Source organism: Girardinichthys multiradiatus, chromosome 24 (genome assembly GCF_021462225.1).
Source record: "Girardinichthys multiradiatus isolate DD_20200921_A chromosome 24, DD_fGirMul_XY1, whole genome shotgun sequence".
Classification (NCBI taxonomy): Eukaryota; Metazoa; Chordata; class Actinopteri; order Cyprinodontiformes; family Goodeidae; genus Girardinichthys; species Girardinichthys multiradiatus.
The window spans coordinates 26,235,807-26,254,096 of NC_061816.1; the positions used below are offsets into that span (position 1 = coordinate 26,235,807).

Here is an 18,290-nt window from a genome sequence, read left to right on the forward strand (position 1 = left end):
AGCATTCCACACCTTTGGTTTACCTCACTCCAGTGAACATCTGTGTTAGAGGAGGAAGCTGTAAAAGCCATTATCAGAAGTTTAATGGTTAAGGGCATTTGTTAGGGTGATGCCTCGGGGAGAGTAGATGGTTGTTCCTAGGTAACCTAGTCACCTATGAACCCGAGAAGGGTCTAGGGTTGTAAAACACAGACTCTTTGAAGTTGAGATAACACTGTCATGTTCTGGTATAAATACTGTGTGTAAATGTTGATCGGGGCTCTGTTTCACTGACTAACCTCAGTGTCAGGGTCTTCAAACGCTGAATGCCTTTGAATAAAACTTATTAAGACAAAGTCTGGATTTTCTCTTGTTATGAGTCAACGTCTACCCACTTTGATAAGAAAATTCCACAACAGTGGACTCATCAGAGACGTTTGGCATTGGCATGAGTAACCAAAGGTTTGGCTATAGCAGCCCGGCCGTGTATATTGACCCTGTGGAACTCCCGACGGACAGTTCTGGTGGAAACAGGAGAGTTGAGGTGCACATTTAATTCTGTCGTGATTTGGGCAGCCGTGGTTTTATGTTTTTTGGATACAATCCAGGTTAGCACCCGAACATCCCTTTCAGACAGCTTCCTCTTGCGTCCACAGTTAATCCTGTTGGATGTGGTTCGTCCTTCTTGGTGGTATGCTGACATTACCCTGGATACCGTGACTCTTGATACATCACAAAGACTTGCTGTCTTGGTCACAGATGCGCCAGCAAGACGTGCACCAACAATTTGTCCTCTTTTGAACTCTGGTATGTCACCCATAATGTTGTGTGCATTCAATGTTTTGAGCAAAACTGTGCTCTTACCCTGCTAATTGAACCTTCACACTAAGGAACCAGGGCACTTTGATGACAAATGGGCTACTGAAATGCAATGGCAATTGACACAGGACGAGAACAGGGGACTGTTGGAATGCTACAAAACCAGTAGCCCTAAGAAGCGGGGCTACATGAAAAAACTGGGAAACATGGTTGCTTGGAAACCTATAGTCTAAACTAACACAGAAACATCTAGCAGCCCAGTGTTCCAACAACTAGAGATTCAGAAGGTACAAGACAATAGTGCTATGGCAAGGAGGAGCCAGGACACAAGGACAGATTGGGTACCAAGCTCCAATGATAGCCATGACGGAGAGAGTAACTAACCTGAGATATTAGATCGTGACTAAGTTGAGCACCTGTCAACCCCGACACTGACAAAAAAATATGTTGTGTGAAGTACCTCCAAGACAATGTGAAAGCAGCACCAAGTACAATCACTACTGTGACCATGTAGTCCAGCACCAGTAATCCCTGAGACGTGTTGTGTCTGACACTGTCATAGTGTTAGTTACCAGAAACAGAGAGCAGTTTCGTCAGGTTTATTTAGAATCAGGAGCGGAACAGGCAAAACACAGGATCCGCAGCCGGGCAATTTGTTAGGGGTGAGATACCCGCCAGGGAGAGGGAGCGTGTAGAGCCTGGAGCACGGGTCGGTTGGTAGGACTTGCTGGAGCTTGGGTAATCGCTGGTGCTGTAAGAGGTTGGACAGATTGGACAGGGTTTCACAGATCCCACTGTGCATCGAGTCACTGCAGACTGCCAGCTGAGCAAAGGTTCAGGTAGTAATCTATGTCCGTGGAGGTCTTGTGGATCTCCTGACTTGAAGGCAAGCGAGAGCAGGAAGCAACACCTACACAGAGCAGGACAAGGCAATTAGTTCAGGTTTTCAAGGCAAGAGAATGATTCTTAACGTTCACATAGAAAGTCAGGAATCGGGCTGGATTGAAATACCGCTAGTGGTAAAACACTCAGCCGCTGAAGTACTGGCAGTCCTCCCTCTTATAGTGCACAGGCTGATGGAGGAACAAGCTGCACCTGTCACCCTCCGGGTTTCCTCGGGCTCCAGCTGCATCTAATGGTGTAAAGGGGTTAGCACCTATCATGAGCACCAAGGCTCTGACAGACACAACCAGACACAAACCAACAAAAAGGTAATGGCCAACCAACCAGACATTGCGATCATTGATAAGAAGCAGAGGACAGGCACTGTGATCGATGTGGCCATCCCAAATGATGGAAACATAAAGTTTCAACCATTTCAAGGGCTCAGAGGAGAGCTAGAGAGAGCCTGGCAGGTAAAGGCAACATTAGTGCCCGGAGCACTCAGGGCAGTAACTCCCACACTGGAGAAGTGTCTCCATCAGATAGCTGGAGAAACATTGGAGCTCTCCGTCCAGAAGAGTGCAGTCACTGTGAAGGATCCTCTAGCTCCCTGGCCTCTAGAATATCCGAGTTTATATGTATGTATGTATGTATGTATGTATGTATGTATGTATGTATGTATGTATGTATGTATGTATGTATGTGTTTTTACATGTATATGCTTTACAAAAGAAGTCTCATTTGGTGTGATCAAACTCCATTAAATGATGTATTGCATATGCTGGGATAGTCTGCCAGTGTTTTAAACTCCCCCAAACCGCCTCTGATGCCTGATCAAGTAGAAAAAAAGCATATATCAAACTTTCATCCCTCAACCTCAGGGTTTTGTATTCATTGGCTTGAAAGGAGATTGAATATGAGCCCGAAGGGGGTGAGCAGTATGAAAACTGCATGCAGGCTCCGCTTTTTTCAATCTCCTGCGATTTGGTAGAAAACTGCTTCCTAGTTGCAGTTTGTTCTAAATGTTGGGACTTGAAGCGTGTAAAGCAATCTTTAACTCTCTGCTTGGGACTGAATGGGCGAATGAATAAAGGATTCCCTGGAGTTTGTGCATAAATATCGGGAAGATTTAGGAAAGCATCTGTATAAATGACTGTTCTAATATCCAAAGTGTGAGTCATGAAGGATTGGCTGAAGAAAATGACATCATAAGTCTTTCTCTATCTCTCTCTGCTGCTCCTTCCCAGAGAACAGAGCGCGGTGCGGTGCGGTGCGGTGCGGTGCGCCTGGGTGGCACAAGGCTGATTCCTCACAGAGCTCAAATCACTGCGATCTCATTAGATGTCAACAAAGACTCGGACTGATACAGAATCAAGCTCCAGGAAGCAGGGAAAAAAAGTCCAAAGCATTAAAATAATCTGTTCAGATTCCAACTGGATCTGCGGAGGATCGAGGCAGCAGGAGCCTTAGTCGCTGGGAAAACGTGGGCTTCGCTCTTTGCCATGAAACATGAGTAATGAGAGCAGTATAATTGGGGGCTTTCAGCCTCCCTGGAACTTCAACGGTGAGTAAAAACCAGGTTATTTGCTTTAACAAGAAATGTGAGTTGGTGGAATTAAGCTGCGGATTTGTTTTTATTTTGACCTCCGGGTTTAAGAGCTGAAGTATGAAAATCAGTCAGGTGCGCTCCCGATGGTCCCCATTGCGCTGGAATGACTTCCCTCATTACCCGCAACGGGAAAAAATCTAACAAAGGAATAAATCGGTAGAAAGTTATCAGTCAGACAAGATGAGCAAAAACCCACCTAGAACGCAGAGTTCCTCCGCAGTCTGGGAAAGTATAGTTAAGTCTGGATAAGTATGGAAAAAAGATTATAGATAAAGATGTATGTTCGCACACTTTATCACATATGTGCACTTCTTCTTCTTCTTCTTCTTTCTTTCTTTCTTTCCGAAATTTGTATTTTTTTTGCCGGGTCCATTTATTTCCACAGTGGATATTTAAAGCCTGACCACTGAAAATATCCGCTATAAATTCACTTGGACTTTCTTCGTTTTATATTTTAAAATGGGTATAAAGAACCGAGAATTCTGGAAATTTGGGTCTGGATTTTAAAAGGTGGAGAATTCTGCCAAAATGATGTCTTCAGTTCGTCTTACAAATTTAATGGGAAAATGTTTTAAATTTTAGTAAATAGAGACTATAATCTGTCTTTATTAGATTTTTTTTAATAAAAGATGAATTATAAAGATTAAAATCTGAGGAATAGTTTTTGTTTTTTTGTTTTTTGCATAACATACCTAAAATGTATGTGTCCGCATGGGAGGGCTTGAGGTGGGACCAGATGCACATAAATACAGCAAAAGTGTTGAACCTAAGCAGAAAACATGACACATTTATTGATATTTAATGAAATAATTTGCTGCTCTTGCCAGTTTTTTTCTTTTTTGTCTTTAAAAAAAAAAAACATTTGTTCTTTTCTCATTTTTCCCCTCATTGCACAGGGCACAGTGTGAACAGTCAAGGCTCAAAATATGATTGAATTGGATCCACAATCATTTAACTATTAGAAATTCATAAAAATCACACTGAATGTTAAATTCAATGGATGAACACAATAAGCTGTTATCAGATCTGCTTACATTAGCCTGTTGACATGATTTACTGGAAATCGTGGGGCGTGTGACACATGATGCTTGTATGTGAAGAGGAATTTACATAAGAGGAGATAAATGAAAGGACAGTGGTCCATCCTTCCTGGAGTGTGTTAACAATCGGAGCTGAAGCATATTTAAATGGCCCAGCGGATCATTTTGCCTTCTTCGTTCATTTGTCACCCGTCTCTAATCCGCCTGTTGTGCAGTCTGCTCCTTGGATTGTGTGGGTGATAAGTCGATTTGGATTTATGTCGTTGAGTTGTATGTGACAGTCTCTTTGCTCCACGATGCATTGTGCTTTTACACGTACTCTGAATAAAAAAATACATTTCAGGATCCTAAACTATTTATTTATTTATTTTAATGAATTAATATGTCCAATTTTTCATTCTACTTGTCTGATCTTTCTTAATGAACTGTATGTGTTTTAATGTAAGATAAGACCAGTCAGAGTTAAGTTGAATATGAGTCCACATACTAACCCAGAGTTTCCTTATAATCCACACTGAGTTACAGAACCAATAGTCTAAAAGGACACAAAAGGTCAATGAGTTTTTGATTTAAAAATAAGTTTGAGGTCCAGAAATGTTAGGAAATTGTCAATTTGTCAGTCATATTTAAATTTTGAAGACCATGATGGTGATGTGGTCTAATACACATCTTATTGAAGATCTTAATTTTCAGATTATATGTCCTCCTAAACGTATGCAAATTTGCATTTGCAACTTTATCTAACATCTTGACATGCTTGTTAATGAAAATGAAAAGATGTTTCACCTCTAAAACTTGTTTAATAATTTGCTCATTGATGTTTAGATTTAAATCACTGCTGTTAATCAAAGATCGAGCCCTTTTATTAACCTTTCTGGCCCCGAGGCCTGCATCCTCCCAAACCAGGCCTTGCACATTACACACACTAAACACAGTTCAAGATGGAGAGAAGCTGCAGAACCAAGGAGGATATGATTGACAGCTAAGGAGCTCTGAACATCTGCCGGTTCACTTATCTGTACTCATTTTAAATCTTAATGCTGTTTCAACCGTACAGTAAAACAGACTGACTGTTGGAAGTTTTCTCATTGTTGTCTTTAGGGTGCAGTTTATCTAAGTTGTATTCATTGTTTAGCTGTTTGGGACCGATGCTTTGACACACAGAACTGAATACCAGTTGACAACTGTTATCCTTCACTGCTTTTGTAAGTGCTGCTGGTCTCCACTGATGTTCCCAGGTTAGAATGACTTTTTAAAAGGAACAATAAAAAATGAATACCAGCAGGCATTATCTGTATGGTTTATTGTTACAAGCAGCTTTTACAAGATCTCTATGCTGTTAGAAAAACACGCGGTCTGTGTAGATCCCTCATTCAGTGTCTTCGCTGCTATCTGCCTTTAACACAGCTTACCTGGTGAAGCCACCATACAGGTCCTTCTCAAAATATTAGCATATTGTGATAAAGTTCATTATTTTCCATAATGTCATGATGAAAATTTAACATTCATATATTTTAGATTCATTGCACACTAACTGAAATATTTCAGGTCTTTTATTGTCTTAATACGGATGATTTTGGCATACAGCTCATGAAAACCCAAAATTCCTATCTCACAAAATTAGCATATTTCATCCGACCAATAAAAGAAAAGTGTTTTTAATACAAAAAACGTCAACCTTCAAATAATCATGTACAGTTATGCACTCAATACTTGGTCGGGAATCCTTTTGCAGAAATGACTGCTTCAATGCGGCGTGGCATGGAGGCAATCAGCCTGTGGCACTGCTGAGGTCTTATGGAGGCCCAGGATGCTTCGATAGCGGCCTTTAGCTCATCCAGAGTGTTGGGTCTTGAGTCTCTCAACGTTCTCTTCACAATATCCCACAGATTCTCTATGGGGTTCAGGTCAGGAGAGTTGGCAGGCCAATTGAGCAGTGATACCATGGTCAGTAAACCATTTACCAGTGGTTTTGGCACTGTGAGCAGGTGCCAGGTCGTGCTGAAAAATGAAATCTTCATCTCCATAAAGCTTTTCAGCAGATGGAAGCATGAAGTGCTCCTAAATCTCCTGATAGCTAGCTGCATTGACCCTGTCCTTGATAAAACACAGTGGACCAACACCAGCAGCTGACACGGCACCCCAGACCATCACTGACTGTGGGTACTTGACACTGGACTTCTGGCATTTTGGCATTTCCTTCTCCCCAGTCTTCCTCCAGACTCTGGCACCTTGATTTCTGAATGACATGCAGAATTTGCTTTCATCCGAAAAAGTACTTTGGACCACTGAGCAACAGTCCAGTGCTGCTTCTCTGTAGCCCAGGTCAGGCGCTTCTGCCGCTGTTTCTGGTTCAAAAGTGGCTTGACCTGGGGAATGCGGCACCTGTAGCCCATTTCCTGCACACGCCTGTGCACGGTGGCTCTGGAATCGGCCCTTCTCCACAATCTTCCTCACGGTCCGGTCACCTCTTCTCGTTGTTCAGCGTTTTCTGCCACACTTTTTCCTTCCCACAGACTTCCCACTGAGGTGCCTTGATACAGCACTCTGGGAACAGCCTATTCGTTCAGAAATGTCTTTCTGTGTCTTACCCTCTTGCTTGAGGGTGTCAATAGTGGCCTTCTGGACAGCAGTCAGGTCGGCAGTCTTACCCATGATTGGGGTTTTGAGTGATGAACCAGGCTGGGAGTTTTAAAGGCCTCAGGAATCTTTTGCATGTGTTTAGAGTTAACTCGTTGATTCAGATGATTAGGTTCATAGCTCGTTTAGAGACCCTTTTAATGATATGCTAATTTTGTGAGATAGGAATTTTGGGTTTTCATGAGCTGTATGCCAAAATCATCCGTATTAAGACAATAAAAGACCTGAAATATTTCAGTTAGTGTGCAATGAATCTAAAATATATGAATGTTAAATTTTCATCATGACATTATGGAAAATAATGAACTTTATCACAATATGCTAATATTTTGAGAAGGACCTGTATGTGTCCTCTGGTGCCGTTTCTAGAAACACCAACCCTTTTAACTTGACTCAACTAAACCTTTCCCCTTTTTTAGGTCAGGTAGGATTACTAAAAAAATTTCTGTTTGCTAAATGCTAGAACAACAATATAATATTTTAGAGAATTTTCTAAAAACCTTCTTCACATTTGGAAGTTTTCATCGCTTCCCTTAGTGTTTGGTAGAATTACATTTTAATCTGTATATTTTAGGTTAAATGTTTAGGGTTTCCTTCAGCAAGTTCCTCCATGTTTGCTGGAATTTTGGCCCATTCCTACTGACAGAGCTGGTGGAACTGGGTCATATTTGTAGGCTGCCTTGCTTACAGACTTCTTTAGCTCCACCAAGAAATGTATTTGTTAGTGTGCAAAGACACATTGTCCATTTAGAAGACACTGCTTCACCCAAAGTTTGACTTCCTGTCTTGAGATGTTGCTTCAATATTTCCAGATAATCGTCTTTCCTCATGATGCCATCTATTATGTTCAGGTGCTTTAAATTATGTCCACAGATCTGCCTCTAATTAGCTCAAATGTTTTAATCAATCAGAATATTACAATGCCATGACATCATCATGTAAGTTTTCCCCAGATGTTCAAAGGCAAACTAATCTTGGTTTAAGTAACATAATGAAGAGAAAGAAAGCATAGAACATTTCTCTCTGTCATTATTCCTGGCGTTTAGCAAATTGAACTAATTTCGGCAATCCTAACTGATTTAAAACTGGAAAACTATAATTTGATTTATTATGAGACTCTGAGAGAAAAATGATCTGGTTTCTGGTTTTAGCACATTCCAATCTTTTCTGTTTTCCAGGGGTTATATTGTTCATTTAAAAACCAAAAGTAGTCATATTTTTAAGCCACTGAAACCTGAGAAGCCAAACTCATGCATTGAAACCTTGGGCTCCTATTAGTCAGATATTTGTATTTTTGTAGGTTGATATAAAAAAATCTTCTTTGCCTCCGGAGTTTAGATGATGCCACGTATCCTGCTGTCTTTTCAGCATCCCATTGTTGCCTAGCTGTAACAGTTCTGATTCCTCAGCGGGAGTTAATCATAACTCTGCCCCCACAGGCTTATAGAGCAGGCTCTTGGCATGATGGGGGCATCGCTTCATCTGCCGCTCTTCTTTCTCTGATGCTCCCGTCACTCTGGAACAGGGTAACTCTGCACTCATCAGACCACATGACCCGTTTCTATTGCTCCGGCGGCCAGTGTTTCTGCTTCCCAGCAAACAGAAGTGTTTTTGTCATGAGGTACTCAGAAAAGTAGTTTTCTTTAAGGCTACAGAGTAATTCAGGCAATACATTTACTTCGAATGAAATTGTGTGTGTGGATATTCTCTTATTTGAACTAATAACCACGGTATTCAGTTCTCCTTTTGCCTTTATTAAGTATATTATTAGGTGACTTTCTGTGATTATTATTATTGTTTCCTCAAGACATTATTTGACCCATGTTGTTGGCTAATTGCTGTTTTGATAGAGCATTTAACATGTTTTCATAGTTTCAGCTGGGTCCATTTGCTTTATGTTGACTTTGTCTGAAACAACATGGAATGTTTTCCTCTGCCACATGATATAACACTTACAGTACAGTAAAACAAATTTTGCCCCATGCAGATTTCCTCTTTTCTTTTGACTTCTCCAAGATTGATGGCTCATTGGATTGTATCTTGTTGAAGCAAAAACTTATCAGAAGCTTACTATCACAATATCTTTATAGCAGCAGCGAATGAAAGCTGAAGGCATTTCTTGTAGCTTTCTTTGCATATTTAAAGACGTTCCACTGAGATCAGTTCTGGGGCCACTCTTATTGATATCACATACCAATAATCTTGATCAAGGACTTCCAATTCTATGATCATGATACTGTGAGGCTGCCTCCACACCTCCACACTGCTTTGTTAGCTCAACAACCTTTTGAGACAGTTCTGTGTACTTTGTATAATACTAAAATAGTTTTGCATGCGAAAAAATAAAACTAAAATAAAAATGTTCTGCGCAAATTTGTCAACACTTTTATTTCTGTGTTATTTCAAGTTAGTGTCTCAATCCCAAATTCTACCTCTGGATTTAAATGTTTCGTTATTTTCTTTGATTTGACTGTTTTATATCGTGGATGGAACAATATTATTTCTTGTTTGTGAAACTTAAGTCAAGATATGTTAAATTGAGTTGTGTAATTAGGACGAGATCAATCATCATGACATTCAATTTTGAGGAAATAGCATTTGGAATCAATTGTTTATGTTACAGAGCAGAGAAGTTACAGTTAGAAGCTGAAGAACAGCTTTTCTACTGGCAATGCTTCAGCTGTATGGACTGGTCTGAGAAACCTGACTGCCTATAGGAGCCCCCCCACCCTTCCTGAACAGAGTCGTCTCCTGGCCAACCGTCTGAATGGCTTCTATTGCAGACATGACAAGAAGCCGTTCACACCTCAAACCATCTCCTCCACATCCCATTCAGGAACAAATTTGACCCGTAAAACAACCAACCCCCTACCTTCAGATCCTCTGCCTGCACTAAAGATCTCTGAGGAAGATGTAAATAGGCTCTTTCAGCGAATGAAAACAAAGAAAGCTGGAGGACCTGATAACGTCTCCCCATCATGTCTGAAAGCCTGTGCTAATCAACTCGCTCCGATCTTCACAAGGATCTTCAACAAGTCACTGGAGAAATGTGAGGTCCCCTCCTGGTTCAAAAGATCCACCATCATCCCGGTTCCCAAGAAACCCACCATCGTAGGATTAAATGACTACAGGCCTGTAGCCCTGACGTCTGTGGTCATGAAATCCTTTGAGCGGCTGGTGTTGAAGCACCTGAAAGACATCACAGGTCCCCTGCTGGACCCCCTGTAATTTGCTTACCGAGCAAACAGGTCAGCAGATGATGCTGTTAACTTAGGTCTACACTTCATCCTGCAACACCTCGACCATCCAGGGATGTACGCCAGGATCCTGTTTGTAGACTTCAGCTCCACCTTCAACACTATCATACCAGACTTCCTCCACCAGAAGCTCACCCAGCTCAACGTCCCAGCCTCCACCTGTCAGTGGATCAACAGCTTCCTGACGGACCGACAGCAGCAGGTGAGACTGGGGAGCATCTTCTCCCGATCCAGATCAATAAGTACTGGTGCCCCCCAGGGGTGTGTTCTATCCCCACTCCTCTTCTCTCTGTACACAAATGACTGCACCTCATCGGACTCTTCCGTGAAACTCCTTAAGTTTGCAGACGACACCACTGTCATTGGACTGATCCAGGACGATGATGAGTCTGCATACAGACAGCAGGTGGATCGGCTGGTACACTGGTGCGGTCAGAACTACCTTGAACTCAACCCACTCAAGACTGTGGAAATGGTGGTGGACTTTCGGAGAACACCACCCCCCTCACCCCTCACCATCCTCAACAACACTGTATCGGCCGTGGACCACTTCAGGTTCTTAGGAACCACCATCTCTTAGGACCTGAGATGGTCTTCACACATAGACACTGTTCGAAAGAAGGCCCAGCAGAGACTGTACTTCCTGAGGCAACTCAAGAAGTTGAACCTTCCACAGGAGCTGCTGGTCATCTTCTCCACTGCCATCATTCAATCTGTCTTCATCCATCTCAGAGTGGTTTGGCTCATCCACAAAACAGGACAGGTCCAGACTGCAACGAATAATCAGGAATGCAGAGAGAATAATCAGAGCTGACCTTCCCTCCATCCAGGACTTATACAGGTCAAGGGTCGGAAGAAGAGCTGCTAAAATCTCTGCAGACCCCACACACCCTGCACATAAACTGTTCAGAGCTTTAACTTCAGGTGGCGCTACAGAGCACTGTTCACTAAAACCAGCCGCCACAGAGACAGTTTGTTCCCCCAGGCTGTTTCTCTGTTGAACATTTTATAGAGTACCAAACAACCTCATACTGAAGTTGCAAATCCACCTTTGTATATGTGTATATTGTATATATGTAATTATGGGCATAAGGATATATGCAGAATATATCTTACAACACAAAAAACAAAAAAGAAACCCAGAGAGCAAAGTGTACCGGAGTCAAATTCCTTGTTTGTTTTATGTACGAACTTGGCAATAAAGCTGATTCTGATTCTGATATGATGCTGCATTTGTTAAATGAGTAACTGAACCAAGAATTTTTCAGTCTTGCTCATGGCTTCTCATTCTTTGTGCTTGTAGATGCATGAGCACTCGCCAGCTGTGAGACATAATAACATTGAAGCTATGTGTCCAAAGGAGAGCCTATGCATATAAATGGTTGAGCTCATATGGTACTGATGAAATCAGCAGTAACACTTTGCTCATTTGCCCAAGTTGTGCATTTCATAACAACAAACTGAAGTGTTTTTTTTAATTGCATTGATACACACACATACACATATTAGGAAACAAGATGTTACCATACCCTATATCAAAAAAAATATAAAGACAAATATTCTTTTTTAACTTTTTCATATTAAAATGGACCATGCTTTTCCTGTTTTAGGTCATGCAGTGGGTCAAGTCATACAGTGTTCAATGACAAAGCTTCTGCTATTAGTTTCCTGGAATTTTGGTCAAATTGTTTTGACAGAACTGGTGGACCTGGATCATGTTGGTGGGCCTCCTTGCTAACACACACTTTTTCAGATCTGCCTGCAAATTTTGTCTGGGTCTGAGATTTGCTGCCTTGCCAAGCAGCTGATACAATCTCAGCTGCCTATGTGGTCCCTCATACAGTCCTGCAGTTTAAGGGGTAATGTGATAATGTGTCTACATCAGTATTCATTCTGCCTCGACTGCATTTGATATCAAAATCTGATAATTTAGCCACCCATCTATGCCCAAAGCTTTCAGTCAGGCTGTGCTAATGATATATGTAAGTGGTTTGTTTTCTGTATACATGGTAAATGTGGATGCATAATACAAGTAGTCTCTAAACTTGTCATATATGGCCCACTTTAACGGCAAAAACTTGTGTTTGCCTGAGTGCATATGATAATTTCGCTTGGCTGGTAGAAGTGTTCTAGACCCATAATCAATAACACAAAGCTTGTTCTGTCACTGATATCACACTGCACTTGACCCTTTATTAGATGTGTCAGTATGGAGAATGAAAGCTAAAGTTAGGGTAAGCAAGTACAGAGGGATTTGTCAGAATGTCTATGAGTGTTGCTATCACCCTCCTGTGTGGACATGTAGTTTTTGATTGTTGGATAAAGGGGCAATAGTATCCTAGAAAGCCTAACAGTGACTTGACGTTACCAACAGTATGAGGCTCTTTGTCTTTGAGTGCTAAGACAGCGTTCACATCTTGTGGGTCCATTTTAACTCCTTCTTCAGACTGAGATAACAAACCTCTCATTTGAAGAGTTTACACTTGGTGGGTCTCAGCTTAATGACTGGAGAGGAATAGAAGGAGACTGATTTGAGGATCCATCCTCGGTCCAAAAGGTTTTGCAGTTCTTTGAATATGGGTTTAGGGATTGAGTTATGACACCTCTGGACTGGGTGGTTGTCGACTACATTGGTTTTTAAATGTCTGCTAATAAGTCTGCTATACAACCTATGTGTCCTTCCTCTCTAGCAAAGATATCAGATTCCTTAAAAAGCATTTGACGCACTACGTCTTGCTGCTCAGGGTCTAGATGTTCTAAGGTTACTGGAGGATGCCACTTTTCTTTGGCATTCGACTCTGCTGCCCTGTTAGTATAGTCAACCTGTGCAGATCACATTAGTGTTTTACTGTCTGAAAATTACCTAAATTCTTAGGCCTACACTGTATGATATCTTCAGTGTGGCCTACTAGAGTGCATTATGGCAGAAAAATGTCATGTTTACTCTGATGACATACTGAGATTTTAACTGCTTTAGAAGAACCTGTGTGTGTAAGGGAATACAGGTCCTTCTCAAAATATTAGCATATTGTGATAAAGTTCATTATTTTCCATAATGTCATGATGAAAATTTAACATTCATATATTTTAGATTCATTGCACACTAACTGAAATATTTCATATCTTTTATTGTCTTAATACGGATGATTTTGGCATACAGCTCATGAAAACCCAAAATTCCTATCTCACAAAATTAGCATATCATTAAAAGGGTCTCTAAACGAGCTATGAACCTAATCATCTGAATCAACGAGTTAACTCTAAACACCTGCAAAAGATTCCTGAGGCCTTTAAAACTCCCAGCCTGGTTCATCACTCAAAACCCCAATCATGGGTAAGACTGCCGACCTGACTGCTGTCCAGAAGGCCACTATTGACACCCTCAAGCAAGAGGGTAAGACACAGAAAGATATTTCTGAACGAATAGGCTGTTCCCAGAGTGCTGTATCAAGGCACCTCAGTGGGAAGTCTGTGGGAAGGAAAAAGTGTGGCAGAAAATGCTGCACAACGAGAAGAGGTGACCGGACCCTGAGGAAGATTGTGGAGAAGGGCCGATTCCAGACCTTGGGGGACCTGCGGAAGCAGTGGACTGAGTCTGGAGTAGAAACATCCAGAGCCACCGTGCACAGGCGTGTGCAGGAAATGGGCTACAGGTGCCGCATTCCCCAGGTCAAGCCACTTTTGAACCAGAAACAGCAGCAGAAGCGCCTGACCTGGGCTACAGAGAAGCAGCACTGGACTGTTGCTCAGTGGTCCAAAGTACTTTTTTCAGATGAAAGCAAATTCTGCATGTCATTCAGAAATCAATGTGCCAGAGTCTGGAGGAAGACTGGGGAGAAGGAAATGCCAAAATGCCAGAAGTCCAGTGTCAAGTACCCACAGTCAGTGATGGTCTGGGGTGCCGTGTCAGCTGCTGGTGTTGGTCCACTGTGTTTTATCAAGGGCAGGGTCAATGCAGCTAGCTATCAGGAGATTTTGGAGCACTTCATGCTTCCATCTGCTGAAAAGCTTTATGGAGATGAAGATTTCATTTTTCAGCACGACCTGGCACCTGCTCACAGTGCCAAAACCACTGGTAAATGGTTTACTGACCGTGGTATCACTGTGCTCAATTGGCCTGCCAACTCTCCTGACCTGAACCCCATAGAGAATCTGTGGGATATTGTGAAGAGAACGTTGAGAGACTCAAGACCCAACACTCTGGATGAGCTAAAGGCCGCTATCGAAGCATCCTGGGCCTCCATAAGACCTCAGCAGTGCCACAGGCTGATTGCCTCCATGCCACGCCGCATTGAAGCAGTCATTTCTGCCAAAGGATTCCCGACCAAGTATTGAGTGCATAACTGTACATGATTATTTGAAGGTTGACGTTTTTTGTATTAAAAACACTTTTCTTTTATTGGTCGGATGAAATATGCTAATTTTGTGAGATAGGAATTTTGGGTTTTCATGAGCTGTATGCCAAAATCATCCGTATTAAGACAATAAAAGACCTGAAATATTTCAGTTAGTGTGTGATGAATCTAAAATATATGAATGTTAAATTTTCATCATGACATTATGGAAAATAATGAACTTTATCACAATATGCTAATATTTTGAGAAGGACCTGTAGATGCCACTGGGTGGTCTTGACTTGACATGACATCTAATCTCACATACCTGGCCACTGTATCTAGTAAGACCTTTCTTACCAACTCTAACAATGTCATTTACTGTGTTCCTTTTGAGTTGGGTATTCACTTATGACTGAAACAATGGTCTTTGCAGATGGCTTTTGTAGCTTTAATGTTTCAGCTAACATCACTCAAACTGACACGTCCTGGCTTTTCCAGAATTTCCAGTGTGATCACCTCTATCACAATGAATCCTAACAACAATCCACTAACACAGCTCTGACTATAAAGGACTGGTACCTGAATAGCAACTTGACAATGTATGGGACTCTTAATTTCAAATAAAATTTCCACCCACCCTTTAAAAGTCACATTAGTCCCATTAGCTGCTGTTACTCTGACTGGCTTGGTGACCCTCATGGTCACATTTAAAGCAGTGGTTGCAGTGATCAAGTCCTTGTGATGTGAATTTTTGGGATTTGTGTGACTTTGTTGTCTTAGGTGGTTGTTTTGTATTTATTGAAATAGTGTATTGGCCCGCGACCCACTACGGAAGAAGCGGTAGAAAATGACTGACTCCCTGAGTGTGTATTGGCTATGGAGCTTTTGCTGCTGATGTGAAAGCCTTTTCTGTGCATGGATTTGAGCTTGGGTCTGGAAAACATTGGCGAGGACGTCAGCAATAGGCTGGGCTATTGGTTTTCTTTCCTCTTGGTGTGTGGCATGAAAAGTCATTGCTTTGTTTTTATGCGATGTCTGACCTATTCGTATCTGTCTCTCTGCTTCTTCTTGAACTGACTTTGTGATCACTTCTAAGATGAAATCATCAGTCACTGTACTATCATGCATGAGTACTTTTAAGTCTCTTTTCACATGTACATGTTTTTTACTTATGCCTTGGTTCAGGGAGTATAGAAATACACATTGGACTAAATTTTTGTCATACTCGAAACTTGAGCTATTCTGCTGTGACAAAAATACACACTGCTTCAACTCCATCAACTGATACATTAATGGTTGTCAAAGAGTAGCAGACTTGATGTGCTTTGGTCCTCTAGACTTGCCAACTGGTCGCTTTTCACAAAGTGCACAATGCAGTCATTGAGTTCCCCCACAGTTGCACAGTGCTGGTAAAACTTATCTTATCCTTGTCTGTGATAGAGGCTGCCAATTTGTGGAGCACGCCAGCATTTGCAGAGCTCATCATTTGGTGCAGTTGTTTCTGGATGCCTCGCTGCAACTCTTGTAGTGCTGACATCTTGGATCACAGTTTTCTGTGGAGGGACTGATGTATGGTTTAGTGTTGGATGATTAGCTGTGCTTCAGGATGCAGAAATCATCTTGTAGGAGCCCCCAGAATGTTGCCCCTCCCTGGCCTGGAGAGAGGTAGGAATATTAACCCTGAAAAATAAAAGCAAAGAGCCAGACCTGTAAAGCTATTGCATCACTTGGCCACAGGGTTTATTCTATAGCTTTGCCTATTGGTGGCTATTGTCCTTTTATTGATCCACAGTATTTCAACCATTGAAAAACACATGAAGTAGGTATTTGGCCTATTTTAGACATAATTTAAAAAAATAGTTATATGTCTGTTTTTAACAACTCATCTTTACGTATGAAATGCCATTTATAAATTGTTAATGTTTTTAACCTTTATTTAGCCCATTTATGCATTTTATTCTATTTTCACTTATTGAATTATAAGAGTGTTACATGTCCAAAAACTGTGAGACAGAATTATGTGGCGCTGTACAGAGATATTGATTTGTGCTAACAGCCAGAATTTGTTTCAGGTAATCCATGAATGCAAACTGGGTGAGTTTAGGTAATGGGATTTATGTGTTTTGGGTTTTCCGAGCTAATTTTCCATCCATTTTACTAAAGCTTACAAAAATACAAGCAGGGGCATTGTCTACTATCAAACGGTAATTTTGTATTTGAAAGTTTCCAGTGCATCACACCATGGTACCTCTCCTCCTAATGTACTTTCTTGTTTGCTTCTTCCCTCAGGGACATTGGGTGACCACTCAGCTGACCTGTTCTCCAACATCTCCTGTAATGAGTCCAGCAACAGTTCAACGTCCTGCTCTCATGCTGACAACGATGTGTGGACTGGAAGTCCATATAAAACCCTGGAGATGTTTTTTATTGCTTTGGTGACAGGATCTCTGAGCTTCGTGACTGTAACCGGAAACATATTAGTCATGCTGTCCATCAAAGTAAACCGCCACTTACAGACTGTCAATAACTACTTTTTATTTTCATTGGCCTGTGCTGACTTGATCATTGGAGTTTTCAGCATGAATTTATATACTGTCTACATTATTGTTGGTTATTGGCCTCTTGGGCCTGTTGTTTGTGATTTGTGGCTAGCTTTAGATTACGTTGTCTCAAACGCTTCTGTGATGAATTTATTGATCATAAGCTTTGATCGCTACTTCTGCGTGACCAAACCCCTAACGTATCCGACCAGAAGGACAACCAAGATGGCGGGATTAATGATCGCTGCAGCATGGATCCTGTCATTTATCTTGTGGGCTCCAGCCATCTTGTTCTGGCAGTTCATTGTTGGGGAGCGAACAGTGCCACCTGGAGAATGCTATATTCAGGTACATTATAGGAGACCAATTTAAGGGGCCGGTTAGCTGTCTCACATGAAACAGAGATGATAGTTCAGCATTTTCAAAGTATAATATTGTTAAAACATTATGAGACCTTGATATCTACCAACTACGTGCATTAGAGAACTCCTTTGTGTCTTGATTTGTATGAATTCAAATTAGTTTCTCCCAGAGGATAAGTATCTTGTCTAAGAGGAGCCAAAACAAAAGTCTTGCGTCCCACTTTCTGAAATCGGGCCAATGGAGAGGAAACCCTGACATTTTTCTCCCTAGTTAATCTGGTTCTGTATTGGGAACTCCTCCCCGTGGGGCATGTCGTGAACACCTCCAAAGGGAGGTGTCCAGGACACATCCGAATTAAATGCCTGAACTACTTTAGCTGACTCCCTTTTATGTGGAGGAGATTCAGAGAATTTTCATTTCTGCTCCTTGAATTCAGGATCTCATTCTCCTGGTCACAATCCATATGTCATGACCATAGATGAAAGTTGGATTGTAGAAGAACTAATAAATCAAAAGCTTCAGGTTTTGGTTAAGTTCTTTCTTCTCCATGACAGACTGGAACATTGCTGGCATTACTACAAATCATACTCCTGTGTTTGTATCCATCTTTTCCTCCAGCCTACCATCATTTGAGAACAAACCAGTAGAACTTGTTTGCTCAAAGCAGAGATTGACCCCAAAACCACTTGTTTCTGGCTTACACTTAAATACCTGATTCTCATACCTGCCACTTCTCACTCAGTTGAAAGCTGCTCCAGTTTATGCAGATGATAGCTTGACACCAACAAAACAGAAGAAACAGCTTTATTGGCCAAGACTGTGTG

The 18,290-nt window shown here is 41.5% G+C and overlaps 1 protein-coding gene across 1 annotated transcript in view; it reads left to right on the plus strand.

Annotated features, from left to right (window-relative positions):
• The first annotated feature begins 2,964 nt into the window (after positions 1-2,964).
• chrm4a (cholinergic receptor, muscarinic 4a) overlaps positions 2,965-18,290 on the plus strand; it is a 62,158-nt gene continuing 46,832 nt past the window's right edge. The window contains exons 1-2 of the mRNA XM_047355659.1: positions 2,965-3,244; positions 16,853-17,451. Coding sequence (XP_047211615.1) covers positions 3,190-3,244; positions 16,853-17,451 — 654 coding nt within the window. The 5' untranslated portion in view covers positions 2,965-3,189. The remainder of the gene's footprint in view (positions 3,245-16,852; positions 17,452-18,290) is intronic.